The sequence below is a fragment of the Pinus tabuliformis genome, chromosome 3_2 (genome assembly GCF_031772625.1).
Source record: "Pinus tabuliformis cultivar Carrire ecotype Pingquan chromosome 3_2, CPIR1, whole genome shotgun sequence".
In the NCBI taxonomy this organism is placed as follows: domain Eukaryota; kingdom Viridiplantae; phylum Streptophyta; class Pinopsida; order Pinales; family Pinaceae; genus Pinus; species Pinus tabuliformis.
In genome coordinates, this window is record NC_142302.1 from 145,581,901 (window position 1) to 145,600,371 (window position 18,471).

Consider the following 18,471-nt stretch of genomic DNA (forward strand, 5'->3'; position numbering starts at 1 on the left):
GTTTGCCAGTAAAACAAATATTTCTGAGCCAGTTCAGTGAAGCTAGCCCAAGAGAGCAAGACAATCTCTCAGAAGTACATTTGCCTTGTCTGCCTTATCCAGCATTATCCAAATCAAACATTATAATTATAGGTTATCAGTTATACCTGAGCTTTCTTTAAAAGGGAGAGTTCCATGGAGACAGCAGGGAAGATAGATCTTGGAAATGATTCTTTATATATCCACTCTTTCTTCATAAAAATAATTACACATTTGCACATGATCATGATCATTACTTTGACAGATGAAGTTCTTTCGAAGTAAAAATTAGTATGATGCTACGATGGATAGTCGAATTGACAACAGTATGATTGAATGCACAAGCTTTAGTTCTTGGTACAAATCCATAAATTCTATTTCTGACTACAATAAGACTATTAATTTGCATATTAGATCTCAGGGAAATTTATTGCTAGAAAAAGGAAAACCACTTTGAAGTAAAAATAACATGCTCCCAAAAGGATAAGGAAACCTACACTCCTAATATCTGCATCTTTCAGGTCCTCATCTGTTGTGACCAAAATGAATTTCACCTTAGTGTTTGTCAAATATCCATACCTGCAAATGTCATAGAATAAATAAAAACTCAATTAACATCTCCTTGCCAACCACAATGTAACCTTGCGTTTGCAAATAATATATGCTTCAACGAAAACAAAAATAAATGTTTTCTCCAAACTAGAATACAAAACTTACACTTTATAGTTTTCACTTGGATAAAGAAGTCCAAGATATGTTTCATTCAAAGTTGACCCAATCTTCTTCGGATTATTTACTGAAACAGATATTAAAAAATTAGCATTCTGTTACTCTTTCTAGATTCCCATTCATCTTACAACTTAATCTAAATAAGATTGTTTCAAGATCACACTGTGTGAGTTAAATTTACAACAAAAGTTTTATGCAAAAGTGAATGGACATCTGAGGTGAAGTTCAGCAGCAATCTCCTATCATACTAGCAATTTGATCAGTGACAAGTGCAATTATATTTGAATGAACTATGGTGGTTTTGTTCATCCTTTATGTAAATCTTAAGGTGCTTTGACAAATTTCCAAGCCCTTGTATTATGAAAAATACTCCTTTTGTCAGAGATGTAAGTCAGTGCAAAGGGAATAGAAGACCAACACGTGTGGGACATAAAGATTTCTGATGCACATAGTTTTGGACCTCACCTCTTTCATCAATTACATCCAGAGAACAATGCACAATGTAGTGTAGCTTCAAGGCATCATCACCATCAGTGAAACTTTGTATGTACAGAGGATTATTCTGCAATCACCATAGAACAAAATTAAAACCTTCCTGACAAAGAACTAAAATGTCATGGCCCTAATTGATTGACTTCAAAAAGAATACACTGACCTGCAGACCAACTACTGCAACACAAATTATCATCCTTTCCTGCAACTTTATAGACTACCAGACAATAGAAATTGCATCATATATCTCCTCTAAATGCCTGATTCTTTTGCATCAAAGTTATCCCTGCACATCCAAAAAATAAATACAATTGCGATAAAACAACATGAGAGAGCATCAAATTCATTTTTCCATGATTATTCTAAAACATACAGTTTGGCATCAAATTTATCTCCTCATAATCATTTCTTGAAGACAATTAAAAATTAATCAAAAGGAAACAGGAGGCTGAGGTTTGAAGAATATCTCATTTTTTACCAACCACTATAAGCAAAAAGCATGTGGAGACTATCAAACAATAAAGGACTATTGAGGAAATTGACTAAGAAGAAATATATCGGTGATGACAGTTTGAAGTGTACAAGGCAAGACAAGAAATCCACAATATATTCACCTATTATATGGACAGCTTTGGTCAATGCTTTCCCTCTGATAAGTAAGTGATTAGTCTGGAAAACTGGGGAAACAAGGTTCAAATTGGAAAAATATCCCTGGCTATGGTGAATGGGAAACTTCAGATGATCTTGTCCCCTTATCGATACATTACATGATTCAGGTATTTATACTGTAGAGGATGCAGCCTATAATTCTGAGACACAGGATTGGAAACAAGGCTGGAAAACAGCTAGGGATTTAAACTTGAATAACGATCTAGAGGAGGTTTGGACCAAATTTATACTTCGGCTTAAACATAGTGCTGTAAAGTTGACCGAAAATTAGGATGAAATAACTTGGGTCAAAAATAAAGGATAAAGAATTTATATTGCCAAAATAAGATATGACGCCAAAATAAATAAAAAACGTTGAAGTGGGAGAAATTAAATGGTATTGGAAGGTCGTTTGAAAGCTTAATCCCCCTAAAAATGAGAATCTTTTTATGGTTAGCATTATCAAACAAAATTCTAACCTTGGATAAAAAGCAAAAAAGATATTGGCAAGGACCCAGTCGATCTATTTTGTGTAAAGTAAATTTAAAAACTGTTTCACCATCTCTTTGTCAAATGCCCTTTTTCAAAAGACATTTGGAATATGTTGATTTGGGGTAGCATCGGATGTGCTCTAGCACGAAATTTGGTGGAGAGTTAGGGCACATGAGATCTCCAATACCCAGAAAGGGTTTGGGCATATTCTAAACAATTTAGGAGATATTAAAATAATTAATATTTTTAATGGAGTCCCTAAGTCTAAACTTAGGGCAATTAAAATATTAATGTAAATTAAATTTAGTGTTGTGAAAATCGCGATATTATCGCGATTTTATCATTTTATCGTAATTTTTTCAACAAAACAAAAATATCGTGAGTTTTATTCGAATTTATCGCGGGTATTTTTTTGGTCTGATTTTTTGGAAATTATCGTGAGTTTTTCAAATTATCGCGATTTTTTGGAAATTATCGCGATAAAATCAGAAATTATAGCGGGAGTTCGCGGCAACGAGGTTTTATAACGATTTTTTGGGTTTTTTGTGAATTCATTTGCACAGTCACGCGCGCGGAGGGCAGAGGAGCATTGGAGAGGTGTGGGAGACATTGTTGGAGAGGGTTTGAAGCTTTTGCAAGTGCTTAGAGGAGAAAATCAAGAGGAGGAGACCAATTTCTCCATAGAAACGGTATGGGGATCAATTTTTTTTGTTTTCATTGTTTTTAAACATTGTTTTTGTATTTTTTCATTGTTTTTGGTTGGATAACTTGGTATGGGCACCAATTTTTATTTTTATTTTCATTGTTTTTGGTTGGGTAACTTGGTCTGACTATGGGCACCAATTTTTTTTTGTTTTCATTGTTTTTAAACATTGTTTATGTTTTTTTCATTGTTTTTGGTTGGGTAACTTGGGTTTGGAATCTTGGATTCTTGGAATGGTTGGGTAACTTGGGTTTTCACTGTACAATGTAAAAATTAAAAATTAAAATACTAAATTGTAAATTTGTAACTTGTAAATACTAAATTGTAATCCTTATTTTCCCATAGGTTCACAACTTCACTGAAACACCATTCAAGTTTGCAACTTCAAAGTTCAAAAACAAACATGCCAAGGAAATTGGATCCTTTCTGGGAATATGGTGAACCTAAAGCTCCGAATGATAGACTAAACTTGACTTGCAAGTTGTGTGGCCACCCTATGTCCGGGGGGGTGTACAGGTTGAAGTTTCACCTTGCACAAATCCCTGGAAATGATGTGGGGCCTTGTTCAAATACAAATCCTGAACTCATCCAAAGAGCCATGAAAGCATTGGAAGTTTTAGACCAGACTAGAGAGGCCAAAGAAGAAATCAAAAGGCAACTAAAAAGGTCAGCTGAAGCAAGTGGCACTGGTTCTACTGCAGCATCAACCAATCCGGTAGCTGCCACATCATTTTTTGTTCCTCGAATCACACCTGGTTCACAACCATCTATCAGTTCACTGCTAAAAAGAACTGAGAAAGAACAAGCTGACAAGTTGCTGGCAAAATTTCTCCTATGGAGTGATATTCCTTTCAGCATTGTAAGGAATAATCCATTTTTCCAACATGTTGTTGATGCTATTACAAGTGTTGGCCCAGGGTACAAAATCCCTTCTTATCATGATTTCAAAGGCCAGATTCTTCAAAATGAAAAGTTTGACTGCACCCAAAGATTAGAGGATTTTAGGGCATCATGGGCACAAACAGGATGCATTGTTATGTCAGATGGTTGGACTAACCAAAAGGGGAGAACCCTTATAAACTTCTTGGTTAGTTATCCCAAGGGGACTATGTTTATCAAGTCTGTTGATGCATCTGCACAAATCAAAGATGCAAGAACTTTATGTGATTTGCTAGATGTGTTTATTTTGGAGGTGGGTGCAAAAAATGTTGTCCAAGTCATAACGGACAATGCTGCAAATTATGTTGTTGCTGGCAGGATGCTTATGGACAAGCATCCTACTTTATTTTGGACACCTTGTGCTACACACTATATTGATTTGATGTTGGAGCACATAGGGAAAATTCCCTTTGTCAAAGATATTGTTGATTCATCCAAAAGCATTACAAAATTTATATATAACCATACATCTGTGCTTAGCTTGATGAGAAGATTCACCAACAACAAAGAGTTGGTGTGCCCCGCCATTACACGGTTTGCCACCAGTTTCATATCTCTTCAATCCCTCTTGAATTCTATGTGGGATGTGAAGAGAATGTTTCTTTCAGAGGAGCGGCGTGCTTTGCCATTGAACCGCAAACCAGAGGGAGAGGCCGTATGCAGACTAGTTTCATACCAGGAAGACTTCTGGGCGGGAGTGCAAGAGGTGTGCACCGTTACTGAACCTTTGGTAAAGGTTCTTCGGTTGGTTGATGGTGAAAAGCCCGCAATGGGCTATTTGTATGAGGCAATAGACAGGGCCAAAGAAGCCATTTGGGCCTACTATGACGATAAGGGAGATGATGGGTTTCAGAGACAACTCCTCCTATGGGGAGTAATTGATGAGCGATGGAACAACACACTCCATCGTCCCATTCATGTTGATGGGCTTTTCCTGAACCCCGCATTTTCTTACGCATGTGGGTTTGCATTTGATGCTGAGATCATGGATGGATTCTTAGCCTGTGTCCAGAAGATGGTGTGATCTCCAGAACAACGTATAGAGATCTCTAAAGAAATTGAGACATATAGGATGGCAGGTGGCACATTTGGCTTTGAGATGGCTGTCATTGATAGGACAATTAAAATGCCAGGTATTTTTTAGTTTGTAATTTTGTTTCAAATTTCATTGTCTCTTCAAATTCCATTTTTTTCTTATGCTTATTTAAAATTTTATTTGTAATTTTGTTGTAGATGCATGGTGGAGAATGTATGGTGGCAGGGTACCCCTTTTGCAAAAGCTTGTCATTCGCATCCTCAGCCAAACATGTAGCTCCTCAGGATGTGAGCGCAACTGAAGTGTATTTGAAAAAAATACACAACAAGAAGCGCAACAGGTTAACACTTAAACATTTAAAATATTGCAAATTTCCAAATAAATTTTTGAATTCATTAAACAATATTTTTTTTTTAATTATCAATTATTATTTCATGATCTTTGTACAGGTTGGAGTCCCAGCGACTTAATGACATGGTCTACGTCTACTACAATCTTCGATTGTGGGTGGGGCTTGAGAGGACACCTGATGTGGGGGCCATCTCATTGGATCAGATTGACACCACCGCTGCATGGAGGGTTGAGACCGAGAGGCCTCTCATGGAGTCTGTTGATGATTGGTTAGTGCAGGATGTAGTGGAGGGGGAGGAGGAGGAGGCAGAACAGGAGGAGGAGGTGACACCACTTGCCCAGGCTACCCCTGCCACCAGTAGAGGATGTGGTCTACCTCCTATAGCTCCTACTTCTAGTTCTTCAGCTTCTAGAGCACATTAGACTCCATTGCCATCTCCACCAGCACGGGCACCAGCATCTACATCTAGAGGGAAAGGGAAAGTTGTGGCAGTTTCTCACAAGAGGGGCAGAGGAAATCAATAGGATTAGACTTTAGTTATTTTCTTCATTTTATTGTATATGACATTATGACATGATGAGGTACGTTATTATATTTTTTGTTGATATTTTGACGCTGAGTTGGGACTCAGGAGTCAGGACTTACTATTAAGGACATGATTCAATGTTATGTGTGATTTTAGCACTAGAAATGATCTTAAACATCTTATATATTAGTTCTTTTATCATATTTATGTGTCAATGTATTTATTTTATGTTGTAGATGGTTTAGATATTAAAAAAATTGAAAAAAAATGAATATTTTTGTACCAAACGATTATTTCCCGATAATTATGATTTTTTCAAATTTTTTCCTCGTGCCGATATTATCCCGATAACGATTAATGCAACATTGGAATTAATATAAAACTATGTTAGAATGGTCCAAAAGACATGGATCAAGCCAAATCTAATCTTAGCCGTCGATTAGAGACTTAATCTCGGCTGTTGTTTTGTCAACGAGAAAAGTATAAGAGGAGGCTTGAGGGTCACTTGGAGAATACACCAGAGTGATCAGTCATTCATTTTGCTAGAGCGGGGTTGCTAAGCAAAGTTGAATCAGTGATCAGCAGCGAGGGGCAGTGAGTACGAGGTAGAGAGGTAGGGACAATACTGGGAGACTAGCACAGAAGCAGAGAGAGCGAGAGCAGCAATCAATCCAGGCTACGCAAAGCCCAGCAGAGGCAACACAGAGCCCAGAGAGACTGCGTCATCCACGCAGAGGGCGGAGGGAGTGACGAAGAGGCTTCTAGAGGTTGCGCAGTGCCCCAGAGGTTGACGCAGAGGCCAAAAGGGCCAGCACTAAGCTTCAGTTGTGTTGGAGAGGGCTTCGTGGGACAAGTTTTCTGAATACCTGTTTTCAGATATAGAGGTATTGCTGCCGTGTATTTTTTTCTGTCGGGTGAGCTGGTTAGGCACCCAGTTGTACTCAGAAAGACTGCATAATAATACAACCCTCTGAATAGTTGCATCGATGTTCCCGCATTGGGTTTTTCTAGGGACATTGGTCCAAAAATAACGGTGTCACTTGTGTGCTTGTTTTCTTTCAGTTGATGATCTGTAGATGTTTTGACTATATTGTATTTATTTTGGTATAATGTATTAAATAACTTGTTCGATTTTAAACAAGTAGAAGAAATAACCCAGCAAAATACAGATTAATTTTCTCACAGATAGACTTAGAAAATCCAACATGGTATCAGAGCGTGGTTGCAGATCACAAGAAAAATGAAGGCATCAACCGAGCAGAGCATTTGCAGCAGATTCAGTTGTCCCGAGTGACAGAGCTGATCCTTGCAGAAGGCGACAGAGGAAGGAGTGACGCAAAGGGATTGCGTCATCAGTCTGGGCCAGAGAGAGGCCAGCATAGAGGCTGAGGGAGGCAGAATCAGGCTCACACAGAGCCACACAGAGGCTAGGAGGGCTGACACAGTTGGCTGAGGGAGCTGATTTGCTGGTGCCAGGATTGCATAGAGCCAAGTGGCTTAATCCTTCAGTTGTTGGGGCATAGGAGGCTATGGGTAGTTTGCGGAGCGAAGCTGGTGGGGTATTGTGGTCAGAACAGTACCTAACAGGGCAAGACCAAGGTAGAGGGAGTTGCTACTGAGGTGGATTTCTAGCCAAGGAATTTGGATCAGTGTTGCAGTTGCACAGACGATCAGAGAGGGGCAACTTGACGTTGGCAGAAGGATTTCCAGGAGGGAAATCAGGACTCAGAGGGAGTCCAAAAGAGAACTTCCAGATGGGAAGTAGAGAGACTCAGCAGGAGTCAACAGAAGAGCAGCGAGATGGTCGTGAATGGGCTAAGAGATCAGGACAGGCTGGACGGAGCGTCCAACTTTGTGGTCTGGAAGGCCAGGATCTTGTCCATTCTAGATAGACATCACATCAAGGGCTTCGTCTCGAGAGTGATAGCTATCCCAGTTGACCCGGTAGCTAATGAAAGGTACGAGGAGGCAATGGTTAAGGCAAAGTGCATCATCCTTGATGGGGTCAAGGATCATGTGGTACCACATATTGATGTGGGACACTTTGAAGACATTGTACCAGCATACTTCCGTACAGAGGAAGATGCTCCTAGAGAATTAGCTAAGGGCATACCAGATGCAGAAGGGTGCGCAGATAGATGTCTTCCTCAGTCGGTTGAAGGAGATCCATGACTAGCGAACTTCCATAGGGGCCACACCGGATGAGGAATTGATGGTGAGGACCGCACTTAACGCAGTCTCCGAGGATTGGGAGGTATTTGTCCAGAGCATACTGGGCAGGACGAGTCTTCCGGATTGGGAAGAATTGTGGGCGGCTCTTCGTCAAGAAGAGATCAGACAACTGACCAAGGCGAGGAGTAGCGGCAAAGGGGTCAGGATCAAGGAGGAAAGAATGAAAGAGGAAGAAGAAGGACCTCTCCAAGGTCAAGTGCTTCCATTGCAGGGAACTGGGTCATTTTGCGAACCAGTGTCTGAGGAAGAAGAGTAAGGGAGAGGCTTCTGACTCGAAGGCAACGCCAGCGAAGTCGGAGAAAGAAATTGAGGAGGATGATGATTGTGCCATGAGTGCTCATGTTCCACTTGAGAAGAAGTGGGGAGACATAGAGCTGTAGTCAAGACGACTACAAGCGATGAGGGGCAAGATCCTTGAGGTACCCAACCTCTTGGATTATACCTTGCTACGAGAGCCCCAAGAGGAGTAGCAGGACTGGCGGATGTCGATAGAGATGGATGTAGATGGAGCGACAGAGAGTGCTACAGTGCAAGAGTCCCCGGACAGCTCGAGGCTAGCAAGTTGCAACAATGCGAGAGGCACGGGAGTGTTGCACGATGCAGAATGGCTAGAAGTTGCAACGGTGCGAGATGCAGGGAGTTTTTGCAGCAATGCAGAGGTCAAAGAGGGAGCACTTTTCAGTGGCAGAGGTAGCTTCAGCATCAGGAGTACTCTAGCCTGACAGAGAGGTCAAAGTTGGGAGATTAGTGACTTATTTCTCAGTAAGTGAGTTGCAGTGCAGCGATTAGCAGTGGTAGTGCTATGGGCAGCATGATGAGAGGAGATGCAATGCAGACGCAACAGTGGCAGTGGCAGGGCCATGGGTAGCAGCACAGATGCAGAGGGAGCTATCGTACAGAAGCCACAATGGCAATGGCAGAGCTATGGGCAGCAGTGCAGGATGCAGCAATGCAGAGGATGTTGGACAACAGGCCTAGTATCAGCACAGGGACCAATGTCGGATGATCAGGGTAATACTTAGTGAGGAGTATTGCTAGAGCACAGTCCTCACTGAGAGCGAGTGTTGATTTGGGGTAGCATCGGATGTGCTCTAGCCACAAAATTTGGTGGAGAGATTAGGGCACATGAGATCTCCAATAACCAGAAAGGGTTTGGGCAGATTCTAAACAATTTAGGAGATATTAAAATAATTAATATTTTTAATGGAGTCCCTAAGTCTAAACTTAGGGAAATTAAAATATTAATGTGAGTTAATATAAAATTGTGTTAGAATGGTCCAAAAGACATGGATCAAGCCAGATCTAATCTTAGCCGTCGATTAGGGACTTAATATCGACCATTGATTTGTCAACAAGAAAAGTATAAGATGAGGCTTGAGGGTCACTTGAAGAATACACCAGAGTGATCAGTCATTCATTTTGCTAGAGCGGGGTTGCTAAGCAAAGTTGAATCAGTGATCAACAGCGAGAGGCAGTGCGTACGAGGATGTTGAGCAGCAGCACAGGATGCAGCAGTGCAGAGGATGTTGGGCAGCAGGCCTAGCATCAGCACAGGGACCGATGCCGGATGATCAGGGTAATACTCAGTGAGGAGTATTGCTAGAGCACAGTCCTCACTAAGAGGGAGTGTTGATTTGGGGTAGCATTAGATGTGCTCTAGCCACGAAATTTGGTGGAGAGATTAGGGCACATGAGATCTCCAATACCCAGAAAGGGTTTGAGCAGATTCTAAACAGTTTAGAAGATATTAATATAATTAATATTTTTAATGAAGTCCCTAAGTCTAAACTTAGGGAAATTAAAATATTAATGTGAATTAATATAAAATGTGTTAGAATGGTCCAAAAAACATGGATCAATCCAGATCTAATCTTAGCCGTCGATTAGGGACTTAATCTCGACCGTTGATTTGTCAATGAGAAAAGTATAAGAGGAGGCTTGAGAGTCACTTGGAAAAAACACCAGAGTGATCGTTCATTCATTTTGCTAGAGCAGGGTTGCTAAGCAAAGTTGAACCAGTGATCAATAGCTAGGGGCAGTGAGTACGAGGCAAAGAGGCAGGGACAATACTGGGAGACCAACACAGAAGTAGAGAGAGCGAGAGCAACAGTCAATCTAGGCTACGCAAAGCCTAGCAGAGGCAACGCAGAGCCTAGAGAAACTGCGTCATCCACGCAGAGGGCAAAGGGAGTGAAGCAGAGGCTTCTAGAGGCTGTGCAGTGCCTCAGAGGGCTGATGCAGAGGGTCCTGGGGCTGACGCATGCAGAGGGTCCTGGGGCTGACGCAGAGGCCAGAAGGGTCAGCGTTGAGCTTCAATTGTGTCGGAGAGGGTTTCGTGGGACAGGTTTTCTGAATACATGTTTCCAGATATAGAGGTATTGCTGTTGTGTATTTTTCTCTGTTGGGTGAGCCGATTAGGCACCCAGTTGTACTCAGATAGACTACATAATAATATAACCCTCTTAATAGCTGCACCGGTTTTCCCGCATTGGGTTTTTCTGGGGACATTGGTCCAAAAATAATGGTGTCACTTGTAAGTTGTGTGCTTGTTTTCTTTCAATTGATAATCTGTAGATATTGTGATTGTAATGTGTTTATTTCAGTATTTAATGTATTAAATAACTTGTTCGATTTTAAACAAGTAGAAAAAATAAACCAGCAAAATACAGAGTAATTTTCTAACGGATAGACTTAGAAAATTCAACAGAATGAAGTCTTTCAGGGAGCGAATTGAAACAGCAGATGGGGACAAGATTTCCTGTTAGATTCCTAGAATGTTTTAAAAGCTGGTTTCTTGAAAAATCTGTAGCTGCACAGAGCACACTCCCTTGCTTTGTTATCTGGGGACTTTATTTCAAGGAATGATTAACAGTTCAAGGAGAGAACAAAGCTACTAGTCAGAATCCAGATTGCCCATCAAATCAGATTCCCGTCAGTTGCACCTGGAAGCCTCAAAAGATAATGTCAGAGAAAGTACTCAGAATGCCTGAAATTATCTATTCAAAAGCATGGGGTTTCTTTGATGGAGCCTGTCAAGGAACTCCAAGTATGTGTGGCTCTAGGGGTATTTTATATTTGTCAGCAAATAATTATTTTCTTGTAAAGTATGACAGTGGGCACGGTACAAACAACAGAGCTGAGTGTCTGGCTCTGTGGTTAATCATGAAATGTGCAGTGGACAAAGGTCTGGATTCCGGTCAGCTTTTTGGAGACTCAAAGATGCTAGTGACTGGACAAATAGTAATTGTTTTATTAAGAGTTTGGCTCTTGTTCCATTCCTAAAGAGGACTCTTGAGGTAAAAACAAATAAATAGATATTTTTTCTCTCAAATTCGCAGAGAATTCAATTCTGAAGCTGATAGGTTATCTAAGGAAGCTCTCTCACTGCAGGAAGGAACTCTTTCAGAGCAGAAGTTCAAGGATGGGCAACAACGGTAGGAAGCTGTTCATTTACCAAATTAAATTCTTCAGAGATGTATTTTTTTGTATTATGAATATTGAAAGTTGCTGATGATGGAAAACATAAAAGCCTCGTGTATGTATTTGTGGTGCTTAATTGCACAATCAGGGAATTTAATTGAGCCATGAAGAGTGTAATTAACAGGAACAGATGAAAAACTAAATGTCTGTTTAGGCGTAGAGTCCTTGTGACTCAATAGGTGTCAAATAGACAGTTATATGTATACTCTGATTTCAGCCTTTGAAATGTCGAATATAAAGTTTTTTCCATGGAAAAAAGGACAGTAAATATGGACAGTAATGGCCAAAATGGTATGGGAAGGAAGTTGATTTAACCAAATTTTATAATTTAATTATACAAATGAATGATAGCAACGACAATAGCCATAAATGGCCAGGCCTGTCAGTCTGTACACAGACTGAGTTTTACGATGTACTTTGAATCAAGTCATTGCTGTAAATGCACCTACTACTGAATAAAGCAATACTAGAAACTATTCCAATCTATTGGATGCCATTAGCCTGGATCCCCAAATCTATATTGGAAAAGGTGAGAAGGATATGCTTTAAATTCCTGTGGTCCAGGAATCAGGAAAAAAGTGTTCTTCCTTGGGTCCGTTGGAAGAAGCTGGCTTTCCCCAAATTACTGGGTGGCTGGGGATTGAAAGTTATCTTCATGTTTGCAAAAGCTCTGGCAGCAAAAAGCAGCTTGAGACTTATCACCAATCAGAATTTATGGACCTCGGTAGTCACGCATAAATACATTGCTCCAAGCTCCCTTGAGGAATGGATCAGAAGGGAGGACAAACCGAGGGGCAATATCTCAGTCATATGGTGAGCTATCCTCAATTCCTTTGATGTCATTGGTAATGGGCTTGCCTGGAGGGTTGGGAATGGCAAGAAAGTCAAAATCGGGATGGACCCATGGCCTGGAAGTAGAAATACTCACGTACTCCCTCAGCCCCTAACTGTAACATTAAGGGACAGGGGCGTTTCAACGCTTGTCCACAATGCACACAGCCAATCCCAGAAACACCACTATCTAGAGGCAAGGCTGGAAATCAGCAACAGAGTTACGAATCGAGGAGCAATATCTGGAGGCATGGAATGACTATCTATCTGCTTTATCCAACAGCCATATCAGGGTCACAGATCGGGAGGATAAATTGCTTTGGACTACATCCCCCACGGGATTCTACACTTCGAAGCTTGGATACATCATCTGTTGGAAACACTGAGAGGGGGGTGAATCAGTATTTCACTTCAATTAGTTAATTTTGTTGATCTTCAAAGCATTAATTAGCATTAGCATAAAGACATAAGTTATCATCACACCACATGAACAGATAATAACATCATTCAAGAATGAACAACATCCAAGATAGTAGACGAGATTTTTAGGTGGAAACCCTTATGGGAGAAAAACCATTGAACGCTTCTTCATATAAGTCTTCAAAATTTACATCAATTAGGAAGCTCCAACTTCCAAGATTTATCAGCTCCAACTAAAGGAGGCTCCAACCTGAAGGATGCTCTGACGCCTTGTTTTACCAGCTCCAACTAGAAGGACGATCGAACACCCTGGTTTAGAGGCTCCAACCTGAAGGACGATTCAACGTTGTGATTTACAAGCTCCAACTAGAAGGATGCTCGAACGCCCTGTGCAGGCTCCAACCTACCCTGCCACCCTATTCAACAAGTAGACAACGTTTCACAATTTTCAAACTAGATCCGCTTGTGCTTAACATCAAAATATATAACATCAAAATATTCTATTGACTTTGTCGATTTGGAACACTAGCACAGGGATGCGAGGGAGTGCCCCGCCCTCCCCACCCTTCCCCCCAAATCTGCTCCCAAAGCGCGCTTCGCTCGGGAGTGGATCCGTAGCAATCTCGAAAGAAATTTACACTCTGTTTTTCAGGAGCGAATGCTGGAGCTGTCAGAGAGCGATCGCTCCCTGACAACTCTCATTCGCTCCCAAAGCGATTTTTTAAGTTGAATCGCTCCTCATGGGCAAAAATCGCGCAGTCAGATTTTGGAGGGAGGGGAGGGGCCAAAAGAAATAAAAGGCCTCCTCCCCTCCCACAATGCACCATTTGCATATTGAGAGAGCAAGAGAGGGCTTTTGGAATTGGAGCTTGAGTTGAGGAGGAAGATTGAGAGGGTTGCTTGGGAGCTTGAGGAGCTTGCAAGGGAGATTGGAGCTTGGGATTGAAGGCACCATTGGAGAGCCAAAGAGGTAGGGTCTAGACTCTAATCTAGCATTTGTGTTTTTTATATGTTCATTGTTAAATGAAAGATGTTTTCTTCTCTCTTTCCCATTCCCATTCCTCCATTTTATTGCAGGAAAGAAACTATAACTCCACCAAAGTTCAAAACTTCAAACATCATGGCTATATGGCTTGGCATTCTCTTGATGTTGGTTCCTTTTTTTGTTATGATGGTGTTGGGGAGCAAAAGAAGAGTGATGAAGAGGATGAAGAAGTGGGTAGTGGTGGATTTGAAAACCTGGAGAGGAGGAGCACCAAGAGGAAGAGGACGAGGCTAATGAGAGTGGAAATGATGAGGGCAAAAAAACCAAAGTAGAAATATGTTACTAGGCTTTCAGAAGGGAAAGGGGGTGGAACCGCTAAATTTACATGCACCCATTGCAAAATCACTTACACAAGTTCATACACCCGTGCCAGAAAGCATCTCTATGGGAAAATGGCATGGGATGGAAATAAACAAATAGGAATCAAAACTTGTGGAAGTGTGTCACAACAACAAAGAACCAAATACATAAGGGAAGAGGAGGAAGCCCAATACAAATCTAAAAGATCAAAGGGTGACTTTGAACATGACACCACTAGCCCACAATCACATAGACTAAGAACTCCATAAACATCCACCCATGGTAGTGGATATAGAGGCACAGGTACAGACATCCCTTTAAGGTGTAGAACCATATCAGATTTCTTTGATCAAGGATGTAGGATGATGTGGATGCAAAAATTTTCCAGTTTCTCTATGCATGTGAGATGCCATTCAATGTTCTTCGCTCACCTTATTGACATGAAATGGTTGGCACCATCAATGATGCCCCTAAAGGATACAAGAGCCCTAGGTATAATAGGGCTAGAACCATGGGACTTGATCATGAAAAAGCCAAAATAACACATACCTTTGGTAAATTGACAAATTCCTTGAATGACTATGGGGTATCCATTGTATCTGATGGTTGGACAAATGTAAAAGGCAAGCCATTGATAAGTGTTCTTGGTGTGTCTACTAGTGGTACAATCTTCCTTTCAGTATATGATTACTCAGAAAAGTTCAAGACCGCCATCAACATTGCAGAAACCTTACTTCAAACAATTGAAAGTATTGGGCCATACTATGTCATCCAAGTCATCACTGATAATGCTTCTAATTGTAAGTTAGTGGAAGCAATCATTGAGGATAAATACCCCAACATATTTTGGTTTGGGTGTTTGGTTCACACAATGGACCTTTTGATGCACAACATTATTAAGAGCAAACAACCTCAATACAAATGGATTAGTGATTTGTAGAAGAGAGGCAAAATAATGATAAAATTTATTAACAATCATAGCAATACCCATGGGCTTTTCCACAGTCACTCAAGGTTGGAGTTGTTGAAGATTGCAAAGACTAGATTTGCTAGCTATTACCTCACCTTCATGCGCCTTTTGAAGGAAAGAGAGTCATTGGCTAGCATGGTATCAAGTCAACATTGGCAGGTATTAAAGGGCAAGGCTCCAACCGCACTTGACAGGGAAGGTTTTCAAGAGGCGGAGAAGACCGCTCTTGATGGTTTGTTTTGGGCACGTGTGAGGGATGTTTTGCAATACACCAAACCCATTTATAACATGAGTCGCTTTGTAGATATAGATGCACCAGTGATTGGGGAGGTGTATGAGCAGATGGATACCATGTTTGGGCAAATAAAAGATATTGTTCAGCAAAAAAATCCCAACTTGTATGATATTATTTACAATTTTGTGTGTGCGTCGTAGGATAAACTTAATGTTCCACTGCATGCTTTGGCATATATCCTTATGCCAAATTACTATTCTCCATCTTGGTTTGGAAAACCTGCAACTGCGGGTGGGGTTAGGACCAAACCCCATACATATCCAAAGATACAAAATGGTTATATCATAGCATTAGACAAGTTGGTCCCTAACAGGGAGGAGTGTGCTAGATTGCGTCTTGAATTAGGCAAATACTTCACTAGCACTAGACTGTTTGGTTCTTTGCATGCAATGGAAAATAGGGACAGATTGGATGTTGTCACATGGTGGGGCATGTATGGCGGCTAGAGACTTTTGGGAAAATTGGCAAAAGAAGTGCTTTCACAAGTTGTAAATACTTCTTCTGTAGAGAGGTGTTCGAGCACCTATAGCTTCATCCATAATGTGAGAAGAAACAACCTCAATGAAAACAGGGCAAAAAGCTTGCTTTTTGTGCACTACAACTTGAGCTTGTTGACACATTATTGTGGCTAGGCTCATGATGGTACATTATATGATACTTGGGACAACTGAAGAAATTTCAACCCCCACTCCGTTATCAATTTTCCTTATCACTCCATGCATTTAGTTTTAAATCCAAACATGATAAAAGTTCTAAAATTTGGAAATGACAATATTTTTCTAAAAACACAAATTTAGAGATTTCCCACTACTGAAATTTCAGAAATAAAACACAACAAAATTATGACAGCCACACACAGAAAATAACACAGTGATTTTTTGTCAATGTGACCCTGGAAAACCCCCCTACAACTCTCGGGGAAAACCAATTTGAGAGCTCTTCTTTATTTCTGAAAATGCTTTTACAGAGAAACTGAAATACACAGTAAAATTCCAGCAACCACAAATTACAATTTATCTCGATTTCCGTGCTTGAACTCCACCTCGAAAATTGTGCCAATTAGAAAACAGCAAAAAAAGAAATTTTCTAACAATAAAACAACATTAAATGTTGTATGGCATGCCTTAAAAAACATGCCCATAACTTGTTGTACAGACTGTACAAACCGTATGGATTTTAGCAATACGGTTGCCTCGAAAATTGTGCCCAAATCTGCCTCGAAATTCGAGCCCTTGCTGTTGTCCCTCGTCCTCGATTTATGTGCCTTTCTCCTATTGTACGGTTTTGCCTTGGGATGCGTGTCAATAAATGTTGTTGCCCAAATTTGCTGAAATGTCTTCTTGCTACTCTCCTTCACTTCCTCACTGCTCAAAAATTTTCTCCTTGCTCTCTCTTCTCTTTCTCTCAAATGCTCATGAAACAATGAATGATATTTTCCTCTTCTCTTCTCCTTTTACTCTCTAAAATTTAAATGACCTCTTGGGTTACCCGAAGATCTAATGGTTGAGATTCATTTAGACCTAGGGATGAGAATAAATGTGCATTTAATTCTCACTTTCTATTTTTTAATTCACCCACTTAAATAAAGACCCACTTAGCCTTTTATTTCCATAGTCACTTTTCCACTTTCTAATTCTTCATTGACTTTAATAAAGTCACCTTTAAATTAGAATGTAACTTTACCACTTATAAAGTCACTTTTAAATTAAATTGACTTAACCACTTATAAAGTCACTTTAGGAGAAAAGTACAAATAAATTTGGACACTTTTGCCTAGGCCAAAGATCAAAGCCTTAGGGAACCACTTGTCCTCTGGTACCCAAAGTTTAACAACAACAACCTAGAGGAAGATAATTTGGAGGATGGAGCTCTACATCTAGAAGAATTGGGAACAGAACTTTTGAAAGATGTTGATGATGTAACAGCAATAGCCATGCCACCCCCATCATCCAGTAGCAGTGTTTGAGCTCCCACAAGCTTTTCCTTTATTGCCACCACCTCCATCTACATCCTCACGTGTAGGTCATGTGCCTTCTGGTTTTGGTTTTGGACATGGTCATCTGACTATACAGGAAGGAGACTTCCAGTAGACCACAACGACCTTCTCAAAAATTAGACATTTCTCATGGCAAAAGCTAGAGGAAGCAATAGATAATAGATTTACTTGTCTTTTCTAATTTCTAGTAGTTTTTATAACTATTGACTCTTTCATATTTATTATGCTATTTTTTGTAAACAATATATGACTATTTAAGTTTGATATTTGAAGTTGGCAATTATAACTCATTGGTAATGAATTATCAAATATGATGCTTCGTGAAAGTTGAAACATTTCATTTCATGTTAGATATTCTTTGTTATAGTTTGGTTATTTGGTAATGGTAATGGTTACAAGCACAACTTTAGTGATCAATGATGATAAATGTTATGCATTGAATTTTGAAAGCTTGAAACTTTAAGATTGATGAATCATGAGACTCGATATGTTGTATGTTACTAACTCATGGACGTGGTTGATGAAGATTATAACTTCTAGATGATTGATGTTATATGGTTCAATCCATTGTTTTATGCTTTTTATATCTAATTCATCATTCTACATGCTTTTGTTGACATATATGCATCAAAATATATAAAAATATATATTAGATAAAAATTTGCTCCCGATCTGAGAATTTTTGAAAATATCGCTTCCAACTTGTGAGAATTTGGAGAACCAAAACCCCTACTACAGCACACTGATATTACTTCTCCTTTGTTAATTCATGCAAGTTATTTACATTGTAAATATTGAAGTAAATACGACTGCAGCCTTCACTAATTAAATTATATGCGGAAACAAGAACTGAGAAAGAAGAAATAACACACACACAAGTGACACCGTTATTTTTGGACAAATGTCCATGAAAAAATGCAGGAAAACCAGTGCAGCAACTGAGGGTTTGTATTATTATGCAGTAGTT

At 40.0% G+C, this 18,471-nt stretch overlaps 1 protein-coding gene across 1 annotated transcript in view; it reads right to left on the bottom strand.

Moving 5' to 3' along the window:
- LOC149180237 (uncharacterized) overlaps window positions 1-18,471 on the bottom strand; it is a 96,964-nt gene that overhangs the window by 22,588 nt on the left and 55,905 nt on the right. The window contains exons 2-5 of the mRNA XM_089415980.1: window positions 1,403-1,525; window positions 1,213-1,309; window positions 736-814; window positions 516-597 (exon numbers count right to left, since the gene is read on the bottom strand). Of these exons, the coding sequence (XP_089272106.1) occupies window positions 516-597; window positions 736-814; window positions 1,213-1,309; window positions 1,403-1,435 (291 nt within the window). The 5' untranslated portion in view covers window positions 1,436-1,525. The remainder of the gene's footprint in view (window positions 1-515; window positions 598-735; window positions 815-1,212; window positions 1,310-1,402; window positions 1,526-18,471) is intronic.